Here is a 20375-nt window from a genome sequence, read left to right as displayed (position 1 = left end):
AGGAGGCCAAACACAGGATACAGAATGGGAAATGAAGTCCTTCATGAAACGGACAGAGAGAAGGATCTAGGAGTTGATATCACACCAACCCTGTCTCCTGAAGCCCACATCAAAAGAACATCTGCGGCGTATGCGAGGCTGGCTAACATCAGAACTGCCTTCAGGAACCTGTGTAAGGAATCATTCAGAACCTTGTATACCACATATGTAAAACCATTCCTGGAGTATGTGGCCCCAGCATGGAGCCCGTACCTTGTCAAGCACAAGGGGAAGCTTGAAAAAGTTCAGAGATATGCCACTAGGCTAGTCCCAGAACTAAGAGGCATGAGTTACGAAGAAAGGCTGCGAGAAATGCACCTCACGACACTAGAAGACAGAAGAGTAAGGGGAGATATGATCACTACCTACAAAATTCTCAGAGGAATTGACAGGGTAGATAAAGATAATCTGTTTAACACGGGTGGTACGCGAACAAGGGGACACAGGTGGAAACTGAGTACCCAAATGAGCCACAGCGACGTTAGAAAGAACTTTTTCAGTGTCAGGGTAGTTAACGGATGGAATGCATTAGGCAGTGATGTGGTGGAGGCTGACTCCATACACAGTTTCAAATGTAGATATGATAGAGTCCAGTAGGCTCAGGAACCTGTACATCAATTGATTGACAGTTGAGAGGCGGGACCAAAGAGCCAGAGCTCAACCCCCGCAAGCACAATTAAGGGAGTACACACATACACACCCTCACATGCCCACACACATGCATGCCTACACACCCACACACATGCATGCCTACACACCCACACACACACCTGTTAGAAACAGTTAATTGACAGTTGAGAGGCGGGCCGAAAGAGCAGAACTTAATTAGGAGCGGGCCGAAAGAGCAAGCACAATTAGGTGAGTACACACACACACACACGCCCACACACACACGCACGCACGCATGCCCACACACACACGCGCATGCCCACACACACACACACACACACACACACACACACACACACACACACACACACACACACACACACACACACAAGCATGTGCAAGCAGCACATGGTCAAAGGAGGAGCTAGATAGTAAACGTGAAGGTCTTATAACAATAATGAGAGAGATTATAGCGAGAGCGGATAACGATAGATCACGACTGTTGATAGTCGGTGACTTCAACTTGAAATCCATAGACTGGGAAGCATATGAAGCTAAAACAGAAGATTTTTGGACCTGTAAATTTGTAGACCTCATCCTGGAAACATTCTTGTATCAACATGTTAAACAAGCTACGAGGATGAGGGAAGGGGACGTTCCCTCCATGCTAGATTTGATATTTACCAGGAAGGAGGAAGAGATATTTGACATTCAGTACCTTCCTCCCTTGGGTAAAAGTGACCATGTCTTTTTGGGAATAAAGTATGCAATGCATTATAAGCTGGAAGAAAATAAGGAGGTTGAAGCAGTTGAAAAACCAGACTTCAGGAGAGGACATTATGGTGACCTTAGAAATTTTTTTAGTGAGTATAATTGGACAGACTTGATGCTAGGCAAGGAAGTGAATGAAATGTATGGCAAGTTTTGTGAAATATATGATAAAGGCACAAAAAAATTTATACCAAAACAGAGATGCAGAACTAGGAAACAGGATTGGTTCAATAGAAATTGCGAGAGGGCTAGAGACCGAAAGACACAAAAATGGAATCAATACAGGAAGAGGCCGAACCCCCAAACATACCAGCGATACAAAGATGCGAGAAACAACTACACGGCAGTGAGGAGAGAGGCAGAAAGAAATTTTGAAAAAGGGATTGCGGACAAATGTAAAACAGAACCAGGTCTATTCTATAAATTCATAAACAACAAATTGCAGGTAAAGGATAATATTCAGAGGTTGAAAATGGGAAATAGATTCACGGAAGATGAAAAGGAAATGTGTGAAACACTAAACGAAAAGTTCCAAAGTGTGTTTGTACAAAATGAAATCTTTAGGGAACCAGATACAATAAGAATTCCAGAGAACAACATAGAACACATAGAGGTGTCTAGAGACGAAGTGGAAAAAATGCTCAAGGAGCTCGGTAAGAACAAAGCAGCTGGCCCAGATGGCGTTTCACCATGGGTTCTGAGAGAATGTGCATCTGAGCTCAGCATTCCACTTCACCTGATCTTTCAGGCATCCCTGTGTACAGGAATCGTAGCAGACGGGTGGAAACAGGCTAACATAGTTCCAATCTACAAAAGTGGCAGCAGGGAAGACCCCCTCAATTATAGACCTGTATCATTGACAAGTGTAATAGTGAAAGTATTGGAAAAACTAATCAAAACTAAATGGGTAGAACACCTAGAGAGAAATGATATAATATCAGACAGACAGTATGGTTTTCGATCTGGAAGATCCTGTGTATCGAATTTACTCAGTTTCTATGATCGAGCCACAGAGATCTTACAGGAAAGAGATGGTTGGGTTGACTGCATCTATCTGGACCTAAAAAAGGCTTTCGACAGAGTTCCACATAAGAGGTTGTTCTGGAAACTGGAAAATATTGGAGGGGTGACAGGTAAGCTTCTATCATGGATGAAAAATTTTCTGACTGATAGAAAAATGAGGGCAGTAATCAGAGGCAATGTATCAGAATGGAGAAATGTCACAAGTGGAGTACCACAGGGTTCAGTTCTTGCACCAGTGATGTTTATTGTGTACATAAATGATCTACCAGTTGGTATACAGAATTATATGAACATGTTTGCTGATGATGCTAAGATAATAGGAAGGATAAGAAATTTAGATGACTGTCATGCCCTTCAAGAAGACCTGGACAAAATAAGTATATGGAGCACCACTTGGCAAATGGAATTTAATGTTAATAAATGTCATGTTATGGAATGTGGAATAGGAGAACATAGACCCCACACAACCTATATATTATGTGAGAAATCTTTAAAGAATTCTGATAAAGAAAGAGATCTAGGAGTGGTTCTAGATAGAAAACTATCACCTGAGGACCACATAAAGAATATTGTGCAAGGAGCCTATGCTATGCTTTCTAACTTCAGAATTGCATTTAAATACATGGATGGCGATATACTAAAGAAATTGTTCATGACTTTTGTTAGGCCAAAGCTAGAATATGCAGCTGTTGTGTGGTGCCCATATCTTAAGAAGCACATCAACAAACTGGAAAAGGTGCAAAGACATGCTACTAAGTGGCTCCCAGAACTGAAGGGCAAGAGCTACGAGGAGAGGTTAGAAGCATTAAATATGCCAAAACTAGAAGACAGAAGAAAAAGAGGTGATATGATCACTACATACAAAATAGTTACAGGAATTGATAAAATCGACAGGGAAGACTTCCTGAGACCTGGAATTTCAAGAACAAGAGGTCATAGATTTAAACTAGCTAAACACAGATGCCGAAGAAATATAAGAAAATTCACCTTCGCAAATAGAGTGGTAGACGGTTGGAACAAGTTAAGTGAGAAGGTGGTGGAGGCCAAGACCGTCAGTAGTTTCAAAGCGTTATATGACAAAGAGTGCTGGGAAGACGGGACACCACGAGCGTAGCTCTCATCCTGTAACTACACTTAGGTAATTACACACACACACACACACACCCACACTGCCAATCCACAAGAAGTTGACATAATAGCACTAGAGATCTGCTATGAGGATGATAAACTAATGATGATAAATGCATATAGTCCACCGCCAAGCAGCACATGGTCAAAGGAGGAGCTAGATAGTAAACGTGAAGGTCTTATAACAATAATGAGAGAGATTATAGCGAGAGCGGATAACGATAGATCACGACTGTTGATAGTCGGTGACTTCAACTTGAAATCCATAGACTGGGAAGCATATGAAGCTAAAACAGAAGATTTTTGGACCTGTAAATTTGTAGACCTCATCCTGGAAACATTCTTGTATCAACATGTTAAACAAGCTACGAGGATGAGGGAAGGGGACGTTCCCTCCATGCTAGATTTGATATTTACCAGGAAGGAGGAAGAGATATTTGACATTCAGTACCTTCCTCCCTTGGGTAAAAGTGACCATGTCTTTTTGGGAATAAAGTATGCAATGCGTTATAAGCTGGAAGAAAATAAGGAGGTTGAAGCAGTTGAAAAACCAGACTTCAGGAGAGGACATTATGGTGACCTTAGAAATTTTTTTAGTGAGTATAATTGGACAGACTTGATGCTAGGCAAGGAAGTGAATGAGATGTATGGCAAGTTTTGTGAAATATATGATAAAGGCACAAAAAAATTTATACCAAAACAGAGATGCAGAACTAGGAAACAGGATTGGTTCAATAGAAATTGCGAGAGGGCTAGAGACCGAAAGACACAAAAATGGAATCAATACAGGAAGAGGCCGAACCCCCAAACATACCAGCGATACAAAGATGCGAGAAACAACTACACGGCAGTGAGGAGAGAGGCAGAAAGAAATTTTGAAAAAGGGATTGCGGACAAATGTAAAACAGAACCAGGTCTATTCTATAAATTCATAAACAACAAATTGCAGGTAAAGGATAATATTCAGAGGTTGAAAATGGGAAATAGATTCACGGAAGATGAAAAGGAAATGTGTGAAACACTAAACGAAAAGTTCCAAAGTGTGTTTGTACAAAATGAAATCTTTAGGGAACCAGATACAATAAGAATTCCAGAGAACAACATAGAACACATAGAGGTGTCTAGAGACGAAGTGGAAAAAATGCTCAAGGAGCTCGGTAAGAACAAAGCAGCTGGCCCAGATGGCGTTTCACCATGGGTTCTGAGAGAATGTGCATCTGAGCTCAGCATTCCACTTCACCTGATCTTTCAGGCATCCCTGTGTACAGGAATCGTAGCAGACGGGTGGAAACAGGCTAACATAGTTCCAATCTACAAAAGTGGCAGCAGGGAAGACCCCCTCAATTATAGACCTGTATCATTAACAAGTGTAATAGTGAAAGTATTGGAAAAACTAATCAAAACTAAATGGGTAGAACACCTAGAGAGAAATGATATAATATCAGACAGACAGTATGGTTTTCGATCTGGAAGATCCTGTGTATCGAATTTACTCAGTTTCTATGATCGAGCCACAGAGATATTACAGGAAAGAGATGGTTGGGTTGACTGCATCTATCTGGACCTAAAAAAGGCTTTCGACAGAGTTCCACATAAGAGGTTGTTCTGGAAACTGGAAAATATTGGAGGGGTGACAGGTAAGCTTCTATCATGGATGAAAAATTTTCTGACTGATAGAAAAATGAGGGCAGTAATCAGAGGCAATGTATCAGAATGGAGAAATGTCACAAGTGGAGTACCACAGGGTTCAGTTCTTGCACCAGTGATGTTTATTGTGTACATAAATGATCTACCAGTTGGTATACAGAATTATATGAACATGTTTGCTGATGATGCTAAGATAATAGGAAGGATAAGAAATTTAGATGACTGTCATGCCCTTCAAAAAGACCTGGACAAAATAAGTATATGGAGCACCACTTGGCAAATGGAATTTAATGTTAATAAATGTCATGTTATGGAATGTGGAATAGGAGAACATAGACCCCACACAACCTATATATTATGTGAGAAATCTTTAAAGAATTCTGATAAAGAAAGAGATCTAGGAGTGGTTCTAGATAGAAAACTATCACCTGAGGACCACATAAAGAATATTGTGCAAGGAGCCTATGCTATGCTTTCTAACTTCAGAATTGCATTTAAATACATGGATGGCGATATACTAAAGAAATTGTTCATGACTTTTGTTAGGCCAAAGCTAGAATATGCAGCTGTTGTGTGGTGCCCATATCTTAAGAAGCACATCAACAAACTGGAAAAGGTGCAAAGACATGCTACTAAGTGGCTCCCAGAACTGAAGGGCAAGAGCTACGAGGAGAGGTTAGAAGCATTAAATATGCCAAAACTAGAAGACAGAAGAAAAAGAGGTGATATGATCACTACATACAAAATAGTAACAGGAATTGACAAAATCGACAGGGAAGACTTCCTGAGACCTGGAACTTCAAGAACAAGAGGTCATAGATTTAAACTAGCTAAACACAGATGCCGAAGAAATATAAGAAAATTCACCTTCGCAAATAGAGTGGTAGACGGTTGGAACAAGTTAAGTGAGAAGGTGGTGGAGGCCAAGACCGTCAGTAGTTTCAAAGCGTTATATGACAAAGAGTGCTGGGAAGACGGGACACCACGAGCGTAGCTCTCATCCTGTAACTACACTTAGGTAATTACACTTAGGTAATTACACACACACACACACAGTGCCATGTGTAACCAGAGCCGCTTGTGTCCACAGAGACGGGTGAGCCAAGTCTGGCCTACCGGGACACCAGCCTGGTCATCCCTGGTCAGATGAACGGTGTTGTGTCGGAGAGAGTGGCACACTTCGTGGTGGTCAAGGTGTCCGGCCTGGGACTGACTATCAAGTGGGACATGAAGGTAAGTCACCAGCACAGTGTGGGGTCAAAGGAGTGGGTGGAGTCGTATTTGGACAGAGTGTAGTGAAATATTTAGCAAATGGGGAGTAACTAGGCTACTCTTATCTTCGCCCGTACTCAATAGAGCAAAATTCTCCCGCGACCCTCGTCCTTAAAGAATTAACAAGTAAAGCAATAACGAATCTACTACAACATAAATTAGTATCTAAAGACGTTTTGTCTTTCTCCACGTCTTGTCCTGAAAATTTCTAGATTACTATATGGGCTATGCTAGGCTTGTGGAATGCTTTTCCTTCCAACCAGAAACACACTATCAGTAACCAAGTGCCAATATACCTATATACAGGCTGGGCCTCACTCTTGACAACTTGACTCAAATTTTCGGGGAAAATGAAGTAATACCAAGCTAACACACTGTTTTCTGTGGGGAAGCACTTATTTTTCTGTGGAGTGCGCAACCCGTCCTCGACTCAAGTCCATTCCATCCAGCGGTCGACACCACAGACACATTCATAAATTTTTACATGCTGGTCATTCAAAACAGGAATTTTCTCAAATATAAATTAATATTATAATACATTAGCATATTGTGCATATATATAGGCATAGGTTAGGTTAAGTTAGGTGTTAAGGTTCTGTTGCCGATTATTTGCATTTGTAATGTGAGTGAAGCATTTACAGCGTTGTAGTTCGAACAAAATTCGTCAGTGAAGCACTTATTCCGGAAGTGTTACAATGAAATCAGTTGTGAGTCGTGTGTAAACCGTTTTTCATTCATAAACACCTGGGGTTTGACGGGTGCATGGAATCACTTTTGGGTCTTAGTTTGAAGGACGGGCTCGGACTGCGGGCCCAGCACCTCATGTTTATGTCCCCGTACTGAGTGGAGCACTGACTACACCCAAATTTATCGGTGTGCTTGTCGTCTCAGTCGGCGATTCTGATTGGCTCTCATTTTGCACCACCAGTCGAGCAGTTCTGGGCCAAATTACACCAACTATCGTCGGCCTCGTTCCTTCTGCAACAGTTTAATACATTATACTTTTAGATCACAATTTTAATCTTGGTAAGACGAATTAACACGTCCTGACAGCTTTCTGTAACAAGCAACACCCTAGCTACAGGGAAGATTAAATCCCTCGGCTCGCAAAATTGACGGGCTATCCCATTTTCTATTCGTGAATCTGCTGTTAGATTAGGTTCAGCGAACTTAATACACTATTTTTGTAACGTTGTGGGAGGACGGGCTGAACACCTACAGGATAAGGTTAGCTGATGTGTACGTCATAACAAGTTGAGGTGAATATAGATGGTGCCTGAGGTATGTACGTGATATATGTGGCTGGGTTTCAGAACTTGGTGGTGGTGGACCTGAGCGACCTGCAGTGGAACAAGACATCTGGACTATGTGGTCGCTTGGACGGTAACCCCGACAACGACTGGAGCAACTCTGATGGCAAGCCAGAGACCGATATTTCCAACTTCTTGAACTCCTGGTTGGCCGAGGAATTAGGGGGTTAGTATTTCTGCCATGGTGATTGGTATAGTATCTCTTGAGCGTTATTATAGTCTTTATATCTTGACTCATTACATCTCTCCAAATGACAATAAACTCTATTAATTTACCTGATGAATAAAGTGTGGGGCATGTTTACGAGGGTGCATGTTTATGAGGGTGCATGTTTACGAGGGTGCATGTTTACGAGGGTGCATGTTTATGAGGGTGCATGTTTACGAGGGTGCATGTTTACGAGGGGGCATGTTTACGAGGGTGCATGTTTATGAGGGTGCATGTTTACGAGGGGGCATGTTTACGAGGGTGCATGTTTATGAGGGTGCATGTTTACGAGGGGGCATGTTTACGAGGGGGCATGTTTACGAGGGTGCATGTTTATGAGGGTGCATGTTTACGAGGGGGCATGTTTACGAGGGGGCATGTTTACGAGGGTGCATGTTTATGAGGGTGCATGTTTACGAGGGTGCATGTTTATGAGGGTGCATGTTTATGAGGGTGCATGTTTACGAGGGGGCATGTTTACGAGGGTGCATGTTTATGTGGGTGCATGTTTACGAGGGTGCATGTTTATGTGGGTGCATGTTTACGAGGGTGCATGTTTACGAGGGTGCATGTTTACGAGGGTGCATGTTTATGTGGGTAAATGTTTGTATTTGTGCATGCTTCTATGGGTGGATATCTGTGTGGATTCACATTTGTGTGTGTACATGATTGTGTTTAATTACCTAAATGTAGTTACAGGATGAGAGCAACACTCATGGTGTTCCAGTACTCTGTCATATAACGCTTTGAAATTACTGATGGTTTTGGTCTCGACTTCCTTCTCACTTAACTTCTTCCAACCGGTTACAACTCTCTTTACAAAAGTGAATTTTATTATATTTCTCCGGCAGCTTTGTTTCGTTAGTTTAAATCTATGACCTCTTGTTCTTGAAGTTCCAGGTCTCAGGATTTCTTCCCTATCAATTTCATCGATTCTTGTTACTATTTTGTACGTAGTGATCATATCGCCTCTTTTTCTTCTAGCTTCTAGTTTTTGCATATTTAATGTCTCTAACTTCTCCTCGTAGCTCTTGTCCTTTAGTTCTGGAAGTCACTTAATGGCATGTCTTTGCACCTTTTCCAGTTTGTTGATGTGTCTCTCAAGCTATAGGCACCATACAACCTCTCCATATTCTAGCTTTGGTCTAACAAAAGTCGTGAAATATTTCTTTAATATTTCGCCATCCATGTATTTAAAAGCAATTCTGAAGTTAGAAAGTCTAGCATAAGCTCCTCACACAATATTCGTAATGTGGTCCTCAGATGATACATTTATATCTAGAACCACCCCTATATCTCTTTCTTTATCAGAAGTCTTTAAAGATTTTTCACATACTGTAATTTATAGGTTGTGTGGGGGGGGGTCTATGTTCTCCTACTCCATATTTCATAACATGACATTTATTCACATGAAAGTCCACTTCTTGAGGTTATCTTGAGATCATTTCGGGGCTTTAGTGTCCCCGCGGCCCGGTCCTCGACCAGGCCTCCACCCCCAGGAAGCAGCCCGTGACAGCTGACTAACACCCAGGTACCTATTTTACTGCTAGGTAACAGGGGCATAGGGTGAAAGAAACTCTGCCCATTGTTTCTCGCCGGTGCCCGGGATCGAACCCGGGACTACAGGATCACAAGTCCAGTGTGCTGTCCACTCGGCCGACCACTTGCCCATTGTTGCTCCATATACCTATCTTGTCCAGGTTTTCTTGAAGAGTATGGCAATCATCTAAGTTTCTTATCTTCCCTATTAACTTAGCATTATCAGCAAACATGTTCATATAATTCTGTATTCCATCTGGTACATCGTTTATGTAGACAATGAACATTTCCGGTGCAATAACTGAACCCTGTGGTACGCCACTTGTGAAAATTATCCAGTCTGATACACTGCCTCTGATTACTGCCCTCATTTTTCTATCAGAAATTTTTTCATCCATGTTGAACACCTGGAGCTTATCTGTCACCGCTCCAATATTTTCCAGAACAACCTCTTATGTGGAACACTGTCGAAAGCCTTTTTAAGGTCCAGATAGATGCACTCAACCCAACCATCTCTTTCCTGTAAAATCTCTGTGGCTCGATCATAGAAAATGAGTAAACTTGTTACACAGGATCTTCCAGATCGAAAACCATACTGTCTGTCTGATACTGATATTATATCGTTTCTCTCCAGATGTTCTACCCGTTTAGTTTTAATTATTTTTTCCAATATCCAATATTTTGACTATTACACTTGACTATTACACTTTTGACTATTACTCCAGCAGCCACACAAACACACACTCCAGCAGCCACACAAACATACACTCCAGCAGCCACACAAACATACACTCCAGCAGCCACAGAAACATACACTCCAGCAGCCACACAAACATACACTTCAGCAGCCACACAAACATACACTCCAGCAGCCACACAAACATACACTCCAGCAGCCACAGAAACATACACTCCAGCAGCCACAGAAACATACACTCCAGCAGCCATACAAACATACACTCCAGCAGCCACACAAACATACACTCCAGCAGCCACACAAACATGCACTCCAGCAGCCACACAAACATACACTCCAGCAGCCACACAAACATACATGCACTCCAGCAGCCAAACAAACATACATGCACTCCAGCAGCCACACAAACATACACTCCAGCAGCCACACAAACATGCACTCCAGCAGCCACACAAACATGCACTCCAGCAGCCACACAAACATACACTCCAGCAGCCACACAAACATACACTCCAGCAGCCACACAAACATACATGCACTCCAGCAGCCACACAAACATACACTCCAGCAGCCACACAAACATACATGCACTCCAGCAGCCACACAAACATACATGCACTCCAGCAGCCACACAAACATACACTCCAGCAGCCACACAAACATACACTCCAGCAGCCACACAAACATACATGCACTCCAGCTGCCACACAAACATACATGCACTCCAGCAGCCACACAAACATACACTCCAGCAGCCACACAAACATACACTCCAGCAGCCACACAAACATACATACACTCCAGCAGCCATACAAACACACACACTCCAGCAGCCACACAAACATACATGCACTCCAGCAGCCACACAAACATACATGCACTCCAGCAGCCACACAAACATACATACACTCCAGCAGCCACACAAACATACATGCACTCCAGCAGCCACACAAACATACATGCACTCCAGCAGCCACACAAACATACATACACTCCAGCAGCCACACAAACATACATGCACTCCAGCAGCCACACAAACATACATGCACTCCAGCAGCCACACAAACATACATGCACTCCAGCAGCCACACAAACATACATGCACTCCAGCAGCCACACAAACATACATGCACTCCAGCAGCCACACAAACATACATGCACTCCAGCAGCCACACAAACATACATGCACTCCAGCAGCCACACAAACATACATACACTCCAGCAGCCACACAAACATACATGCACTCCAGCAGCCACACAAACATACATGCACTCCAGCAGCCACACAAACATACATGCACTCCAGCAGCCACACAAACATTACTTACGTTCATTGGCGGTTATGGAGCGGAGTCCAAAGAATGGAGCACATTCCCCGCAACCATAGTAGAGAGTACATACAGACACTTATACAGTATATCCAAACGTGCTCCATGCACAAATACATTTGTGTGCAAATTTGTAAATGTGTTTGTACATACAATGAATAATGTTTATACATATAAATTCGTGGATACATGTAATTAATGTATTTTTTATTGTCTCACCAAATTACGTTATCGATGAACATTCTCCAATTCGCAGCACGATAAATGCTCGTGTGTGGATTATTACAATAATAATTTAGCTGAGAAACTGTTGTGTCCACAGAGTCGTGTCCTAGAGGAGCAACTACAACACATCTTTGTAAAAACATCTCTGTGTCTAACCAAGCGGATGTGTTCTGCTCTCGGCTACGTAATGACGAGAGGTTCAACAGCTGTCGTCAGGTGAGTTATTTACTCTCTCACTTGCCTCGCCTTCTTTGTGAAGACGCCCTGGACCAGCTCGCCATGTAGGAAGTTGCAAGTTCCAAACTCTCATAGCGTTATATTTCTCCTGTTGTTATTTACCAGTCTCCGTGGTGTAGTGGTAAGACACTCGCCTGGCGTTCCGTGAGCACTATGTCATGGGTTCGTATCCTGGCCGGGGAGGATTTATTGGGCGCAAATCCTTAACTGTAGCCTCTGTTTAACGCAACAGTAAAATGTGTACTTGGATGAAAAAACGATTCTTCTCGGCGGGGATCGTATTCCAGGGTCCTGCCCGCAACGCTACGCGTACTAGTGGCTCTACAAGAATGTAACAACTCTTGTATATATCTATAACAAAAAAAAATACGCCATGTAACACCAGTTTGGTCCCTCGCAACTTCTCGAGATGATTTCGGGGCTTAGCGTCCCCGCGGCCCGGTCCTCGTCCAGGCCTCCTTTTTGCTACATACCCCCAGGAAGGAGCCCGTAGAATTTCTCTAACTCCCAGGTACCTATTTACTGCTAGGTGAACAAGGGGCATCAGGGTGAAATAAACTGCCCATTTGTTTCCACCTCCACCGTGGATCAAACACAGGATCTCAGGACTACAAATCCGAAGCGGTGTCCGCTCAGCTGTCAGGCCCCCAACACGCCTGGTGTCGGACATTAGCATTATTAGCTTAAGAGGGCAGGTGTCACTACACCAACCATGACTGATGTGTCAGGCTTGTATTTGGTGGTTTTGAGCAATGCCTGCACCACTTGTTTCATCAGTAAGTCTACTTCTATAATTAGACTGGATAAAGCTCATTATTGGAAACAACGACTCGCATGAATATGTCAATAAAATACTGTTAATACTGGCATTGCCAGAATGCTCAGTTTCCAAACCTCATTTTGTGCAATTTTCTGCCCTAATCCAATCACTAATTGATTTCTTTCAATATTTTCTAATTCAGCTTTTAACAAACTTTTGTCTCCAAATTGAGCTGCTTTGTAAAGCAAGCAATTGCATCTCAAAATTACCCAAATTAAATGCACTGCAACATTTCCAATTTGTTTGTCTAATGTTACTTGATGAATTCGATGATTTTTAATGAATTTTGATGAATTTTGCAGATGCAAATGACCTGAATTTCTACATATGACCTGAATTTAGTAAATCTTACAATAAACTGATCAACAGTTGAATCAGTGATGCTTACAAATTGCATTTTAAAACTCTAAATGTCTGTTTCCCCATTTGCTGCTTCATTTGGCATTAATGATAATCTTTATTATGGGTGGGGTTTAAAGAAGCAAGGGCTTCACTGCATGCCAGTAAAATTTGCGTGTGTGCCACCCTGGGCACGCGTGCCATTGGTTCACAACCCCTACCCTAAGCTGATGACTGACCTCTCCCAGGTCAGTCATCATGTCGATGCAACCGACAACAGTTACCTAACTCCTTTACATTTTAGATATTACAGTAGCTTGAGGCAGCCTCCTGTTAATAGCGTACACATTACATTTACTTGAGGCCATTCCTAGAAATCTTGCATTCTTTGGATTATCGAACTTACCTCCCAAGAAGTTGAGAGTTCTGTAGTTAATATAATAGTTCACTTCTCAATTTCTTCATCTATTCCCAACCCCCATTCGTACTTTGTGTATTGCTTTCTCATCTTTTGACGTTCTTGATGTTACGTGAAGATAAATTTCCTTTATCAGTTTCTCTAACTTCACTTCTAAGCCTCGTGTTAATATTTATACTGCGTTTGTTCTCGTGAGTTGTGTATATACAGTTTTTGAACCCAAATGAAAATGTCTGAAAATAGCCGGTGTTTCGTTTTCTTCAGTTTCGCAGAGAACCTTGTCTTTCATGGGTACTCTTCGACACAGAAAGATGGTTGAACTAGGTGAGTCACAACACCTTGGCCACCTTTGGCTTACAACATCAAGGTAATAGTGGGAGGTGAGGTTCAACAAATGGATCACCTGCAGAAGATCAAAGTGTTAGATAAACCTAACCTAACCTAACCTAACCTAACCTGCAGAAGATCAAAGTGTTAGATAAATCACAACACATTAACTATTCGCATCAGTGGCATGCGGTGTTGTCAAGGGCACCACCAAACCTTGGTCGCATGCCAACATGTCCTCAAAAATATTACACCACATTTTGTACTCTATAATCCCCAAAATACAGGGTTCGATGTAGAGTAGCGGCTCACAAACACCCCTGTTTCTATGGGTAGTTTGGTTAGGTAGGTGTCTCGGGTTCTCGCGTCATAGAACCCTGTATTTTGTCCATTCTGACAACTCAAATTAAATTAAATTATTTTTTTGTTCAGGAAAAGTACATACGTACATAGTTGATTTACAAACATAATGTTGGATTTATATATAGAGCTAGTACATACAATACCTAAAGCCACTAATACGCATAGCGTTTCGGGCAAAAAGAACGAGAACAACGGGCTGCACTTGCAGGCTAGAATATGAAGTGAATTAAAATACTTCATATCCCCTGCGTGCGTTCCAAGTGGGAGCCTCAACTGAGACTGGTGTGCGAGGCTGCACACCATTTTAGTAAGTCACCAACTCAACAATTATTTTACTTAGGAATAAATACACTTCAATTTTTCCTCGTCTCTTTATTTGATAGCCAAACTGAGACTGCAGTTTTGTTGTGTTCTTTTGAAAACCTGCGACATACTTGTAATGGTTAACATAGTGTTGTGGCGGGTAAAGAACCATGTGTGTGTGTATGCAGGTGGTGGACGTGGAGCCCTTTTTCAACGCCTGCCGCTGGGATTACTGTGGCTGTAACTCCCAGGACCGGGAAACATGCGCCTGCCAGACCTTCGCCGCCTTCTCCAGAGAATGCGCCAAAACTGGGAAAATAACGGGATCCTGGCGCTCAGAGGACTTGTGCCGTAAGTTTCTAACGCACATTTGTCTATATTTCTTAACAATATGTTTGTACTCAAATAATCTGAATTAACATCATTAATGTTTTACCAAAGAATATATCTTTGTTTAATCCTGTAAATACTACTTTGCCCACTTATTGAATGTTCCTTTCTCATATATTTGAAGGGATTTGTATTATTTTCTTTATTTCTTTCATAATGTTATCATTTTGGCTTTGTGTTATGCCTGAGTAGTGGATAAATTATTGGGGTGTGGGATTAAATTAGTGGGGTGTGATAAATTATTACCACATTTCAGATTTTACCCATAATTGTGGTAGAGGCTTCCCTTCGGTAACACAGTTTGAAATAACAGTACTTGGCGGGTGCTCAGGCCCACCCCAGGCAATTTCCCCAATAATAATTAGAGACATTATGACATCATCACTAAGCTCTATGAATAAGAGATACTGCTTAAAATTAAAGATTTATTAATAACAGCAACCCCAAGTCCCACCTATAACAATGTTCTTGCCTTTTCAAAGTTTCTTTACTATTCACTACTTCTTTTGGATAGGAACATGAACTTAAGAAATTAATAGACAAGCAATAAAGCACTAGTGAAACCGTTATGGACTTGCCAGAAAACTGGTACAAACATAATGGATCCTCTCGTAGAGCATTCTATATCAACATTGGGGGATCTACGAATATCCTTTTAACATCTGATTATCTATCTATCTATATCTTATTAAATATGACCGAAAAAGTAAGATTAATAATTCTAACACGAATTTTCTCAATCTTTCGTACATTTCTTTTGAAATGTACATTTAAAAGAAATGTACATTTAAAAGAAATGTACGAAAGATTGAGAAAATTCGTGTTAGAATTATTAATCTTACTTTTTCGGTCATATTTAATAATATATGTCTACAGGAAAGACTGCTACCAAAATATACTATCTATATCTATATATTATATATATATTATATATATATATATATATATATATATATATATATATATATATATATATATATATATATATATATATATATATATATATATATATAAATAACACGTTGGCAACAATCTTAATGGAACGACTTATGGACCATTAGTGATGCATCTAAGCTAAATGATTTTCATCAGACTGACTTACACCAATTGAATCTTTCCTGCCTCCCCCAGGCAGCATACTGGACAACTCTCCTACTGTAACCGTTCCTTCCATTAAGTTAACTTGCAAGTTATTACAAAAAACAAAAAACAATGTAATGCAACGCTATTTTTTGGGTGAGTCCCAGAGGCTTCCCTGAGCTATAATGGATATGTATAACTTTCTGGCATCAGTCAATGTGCATGGAGTTCTTCCCTACCAGGGACCACGAGCCAGAACCTGGCCCCCTCAGAGAGGCACGAGGAGCAATGGTCTATAGAAACTCCAATGTGGTTGGGAGTATTCTGTGTCTACCATCGACCGGGTCTGGTACCCAGAATGGTAAGCGCCCCAAAACAAACCCCTATTCTGGTGAAACTTTTGGTACCGAAAGTCGAACGAGTGGACAGAACTCCTCAAACGAAAATTAGCAAACAAGCATGACGACATCACATTGCCGCACTGCTGTCTGCGCAATCCCCCATCCCCCTCCAGGGGATGGGGGAGCCCCAGATTTTTGCGCCGGCGATCCAATCACCAGTTCTTAGGCTGGATATCAAAACACACGAAAAACACCGCTAACTGGAGGTATGCCAGGGAGCCTCCGGGGACTCACCCAGAAAGTCGAGTTTCATTACATTCAATGCAGGTTTTTTGGGGGGAGACCTGTCGGCTTCCCGGAGCTAACTATCCAAAGACAAGGAAAAACAGGCACTCATCTAGGAGGCAGTCAGTCCTCACTCCTCAATGCGAAGTTGAGACAACAGGCTGCAACCACCGACCCAATGCAACGCAAGCCTTACCAGGTCCAGGGACATTGACAAGGTAGCGAGCAGCCAGGACCCTGTTCCCCGGTGTTAACCAAGCACTAATGTCAACCCAAGACATGTTGCCAAAGTCGGCAGCCAAAGCAGCAAACTTACGAACGTCGTGGGCACGGGGATAGGCCGCAGGCTGGCTAGACTTAGTAACCCTGCAGACGACCTGAGCCCGGGAACAGGGAAGGAGGGAAACTGGGTCAACCCAAAGCTCATCCCCGACCACCGAAGCCGTGGAACGCAAATAACGGGAGAGCCAGAACCAGACAACACATGATGCACCCCTGGCCTGACCAGCCAGGCATCAATAACCCAAGGACTCCTCCAGCAAGTAAGAGTCTCATTCTTTGCCAGAAAAGAAGAAGACGGCTGCAGCCGAACAAACCCACTACCATGACCGAAGGAACAAAAACTCCTGCACCGGAGGATGCATGAAACTCAATGACCCGACCCCCAGAGGACAATACCAACAGGAAAAAAGCCTTAGAAAAACAATTAAGAAACGAAGGGGCCACAACAAACTGAGGAGAAGAGAGAAAGAGAGCACTTGGTCCAAAGACCAGGACGTCTCAGGAGGCACATGAGCAGGCTGGAAGTGAAACAACGCATGAGACTGCTTGCGGAATGGGGCAGAAGTAAGATCAACACCGAATGCAAGCTGGAGCGGCTCTTCCAGCGCCGCATTATAGAAGGCGACAGTATTCGGCATAAAATGATGGACCTGAAACAACCACAAAAGGAAGGACTAAACAACCCAATCAGAGATCGAAGTACACCTACACAGTGATAGCAAAAACAGGAAGGACCACGCCTAGGGAAGGGAACCCTAGGCGCAGGCAATCCGAGTACCGTGAAATATTGCTCCTGGCGCCCACACCACCTGTAGAGACAGACCATGCGACAAGGCACAGAACTGAGACAAAGCAGGAGCCAGAGGCACAAGACTACTCTCTAGAATCGCATCAGCCAAGAACTGGTGGTTGGTTCACCGGCACAAAGGGCTGGGGCAGACAGCGGCGCTGCAATGTGATAACGTCATACTCTTTCGCTAATTTTCGTTTGTGAAGTTCTGTTCACTCGTTCACCTTTCGGTAGCAATAGTTTCACCAGAATAGGGGTATGTTTTGGGGCGCCTACCTTTCTGGGTGCCAGACTCGGTCGATGGCGACATAGAATGCTCCCAACCACATGGTTCTATAGGCCATTGCTCCTCGCGCCTCTCTGAGGGGGAGGGGGGGCAGCTTCTGGCTTGTGGTCCCCGGTAGGGAAGAACTCCATGCACATTGATGCCAGAAAGTTATACATATCCATTCAACCTGGATAACTCCGGGGAGCCAACGGGGCCCTCCCCCCCCCCAGAAAAAAAAATCATAAATATACATGCCTACTGGCTATTCAATACTTAGGTAACTACAAAGTGTAAAGTCTTGAAACATAGCCAGTTGTTTACATATGCTCAACTAATCATATCGCCGGCAGCGCTGTAAAAACCCGGGACCAACCAGCTGACACAAGATATGAACTTGTTGACAGAGAAATCACAATGGCGTGATATATCAATGAAAATCATTTTGAAACATTGGAGTGACTCAAACCCACATTCTCTTTTATGTACTTGTTTCTCTAAAACCCTTGTTTCTCTCCATGTACCACCCTGGTCGTAACACTGCTTAATTTTTGCTGAATTAATGTATGCTGACCTTCCCAAGTCTGTTAATAATTCCTATCATTTTGCGGAGTTTAATTCAAATATACTTTAACGTGAGAGGCTAATAAATTTCAGTCCAAAACACCATCTGTGCCAAAGCAGATTTGCTTAACAATTTAAATATGTTAATGTTTGCCCCAATCTTCAAAAAATGAAGCGAGAGTGCACAAGGACGCTATCTATGCTCCATCATCTTAAGCTAAGAGATGTTATCATTAGGTATCTAACAAAACACGACTTAAGCAAAACATCGTAACAGCCTCATCAAACTCGCCAAATGACTCCATGGAAAACACAAATTGTTTAATTAAATTGCTCACATTTCTAGAAACTGTCAAATCCATGTTCATGTGTTTTTCGTGACTTTCATAGAGACGTTCGATGAAGCTCCATACAAAAGATTGTCCCCGAAAATATAAGTTGTGGAATCACGGGGAAATGTAGTAGGCTTGATTGACATTGACTGACAGCACTCAAATTGGTTGTAAGTGGAAATGAATCTGATGAATAATGCTTCAGGGTGGCGCACCACAAAGCTGCATTTTGAGGCCTGTCATCATAGTAATATACATTGCGGACGTTACAAAACCTCTCGTACCACTGTATGTTTGCAAGTGATAAAAAGACTTATGGAAGACCAGTTGACGAAAAGGTGTTTATATGGAAAATCACTCACGTGAACTGCCAACAGTGCTTAGCTTTGTGAAGGAAAAATATTAATCTAAGTTCAAACTTAAACTTCAAAGTAGTTCTAGAATAAATGGTGATGAAAAGTTTTGGGGAAAATATATTGTGGAAGTCGCTACTTGAAGATTGCAGTGACATGGAAGATGTGTCACTGTAGCACACTAACTGTGGGTGATCATCAGCCGCACACAGTGTGACACTACCCGCCGCTCCCAGTGTTATAAACCTATACAACGACACACACAACTTGCATGTTTCTTAGAGCACGAGTCATGGGTGTAGCTGCAGAATACAGAAAGAAACTGACATCATTTTTAAAGTAGCAAAATACATTACTTTATGTTGAGAAGCGCAGTCCGGGAAACAAGTCCTCAGCCGAGAATAATGTCCTGCTCCTTGTATTAAAATAAAATACGAGTCAAAAAGTACACGATTAACTAAAAATGGTTGAACAACGGGAACTAAATAAAAAAAAACGAACCACAGCAAATCAATATCTGTCGTAGCCTCATCTGGCCCTGTGTGTTCTGCCGCCACACCTAGCCCTTCCTAAGGTTTTCTTAATTTTATAATCTTAAACTGGTTTTGAGGGTTTTGCGAAAGTCATACCATTTTCTTTAACAATTTGTTTTTACGTTTAAGTTATTCATGCTACTTAATGAATATTAAACAGATTCCTTTATTGATAAGACAATGCTTAAAATATTGGGATAAATATTTACAACTTGTATGGCATTATCCATCTCATATGCATAGAATATCAACCTATTTAATAATGTAATAACTGTGCACTGACTATATGTATAGAGTGTATTACAAATGTTAATGTGACTGCAGCGCTGAGGTGTGCGAGGGGCCTGGTGTACAACCCGTGCATGCAGGCCAGTCAGACCCGGTGTGGTCATGAGGAGGACGAAGAGTTGCCAGAGTTCTGTGTGGAGGGCTGCGACTGTCCCCCCAGCATGCTGCTTCACGACGGAAGCTGCATCGACCCCAGCAACTGCCCCTGCACCTCCCACGACAAGCAGTATAAAGTTGGCCACACCATGCAGAAAGACTGCAACAATTGG

General features: G+C 42.3%; 1 protein-coding gene across 4 annotated transcripts in view; it reads left to right on the top strand.

The window, feature by feature from the left end:
• The window catches only part of LOC123745671 (mucin-2), a 142688-nt gene that overhangs the window by 38342 nt on the left and 83971 nt on the right, over positions 1 to 20375 (top strand). For all 4 annotated transcript variants that reach the window (XM_069312226.1, XM_069312228.1, XM_069312227.1 and 1 more), the window contains 5 exons: positions 6308 to 6450; positions 7803 to 7965; positions 11894 to 12012; positions 14792 to 14954; positions 20143 to 20374. In XM_069312226.1, coding sequence (XP_069168327.1) covers positions 6308 to 6450; positions 7803 to 7965; positions 11894 to 12012; positions 14792 to 14954; positions 20143 to 20374 — 820 coding nt within the window. The remainder of the gene's footprint in view (positions 1 to 6307; positions 6451 to 7802; positions 7966 to 11893; positions 12013 to 14791; positions 14955 to 20142; position 20375) is intronic.

Source organism: Procambarus clarkii, chromosome 71 (genome assembly GCF_040958095.1).
Source record: "Procambarus clarkii isolate CNS0578487 chromosome 71, FALCON_Pclarkii_2.0, whole genome shotgun sequence".
Taxonomy (NCBI): Eukaryota; Metazoa; Arthropoda; class Malacostraca; order Decapoda; family Cambaridae; genus Procambarus; species Procambarus clarkii.
The sequence above is the reverse complement of the archived record's forward strand: the minus strand, read 5'-3'. Positions and strand labels throughout refer to the sequence as shown.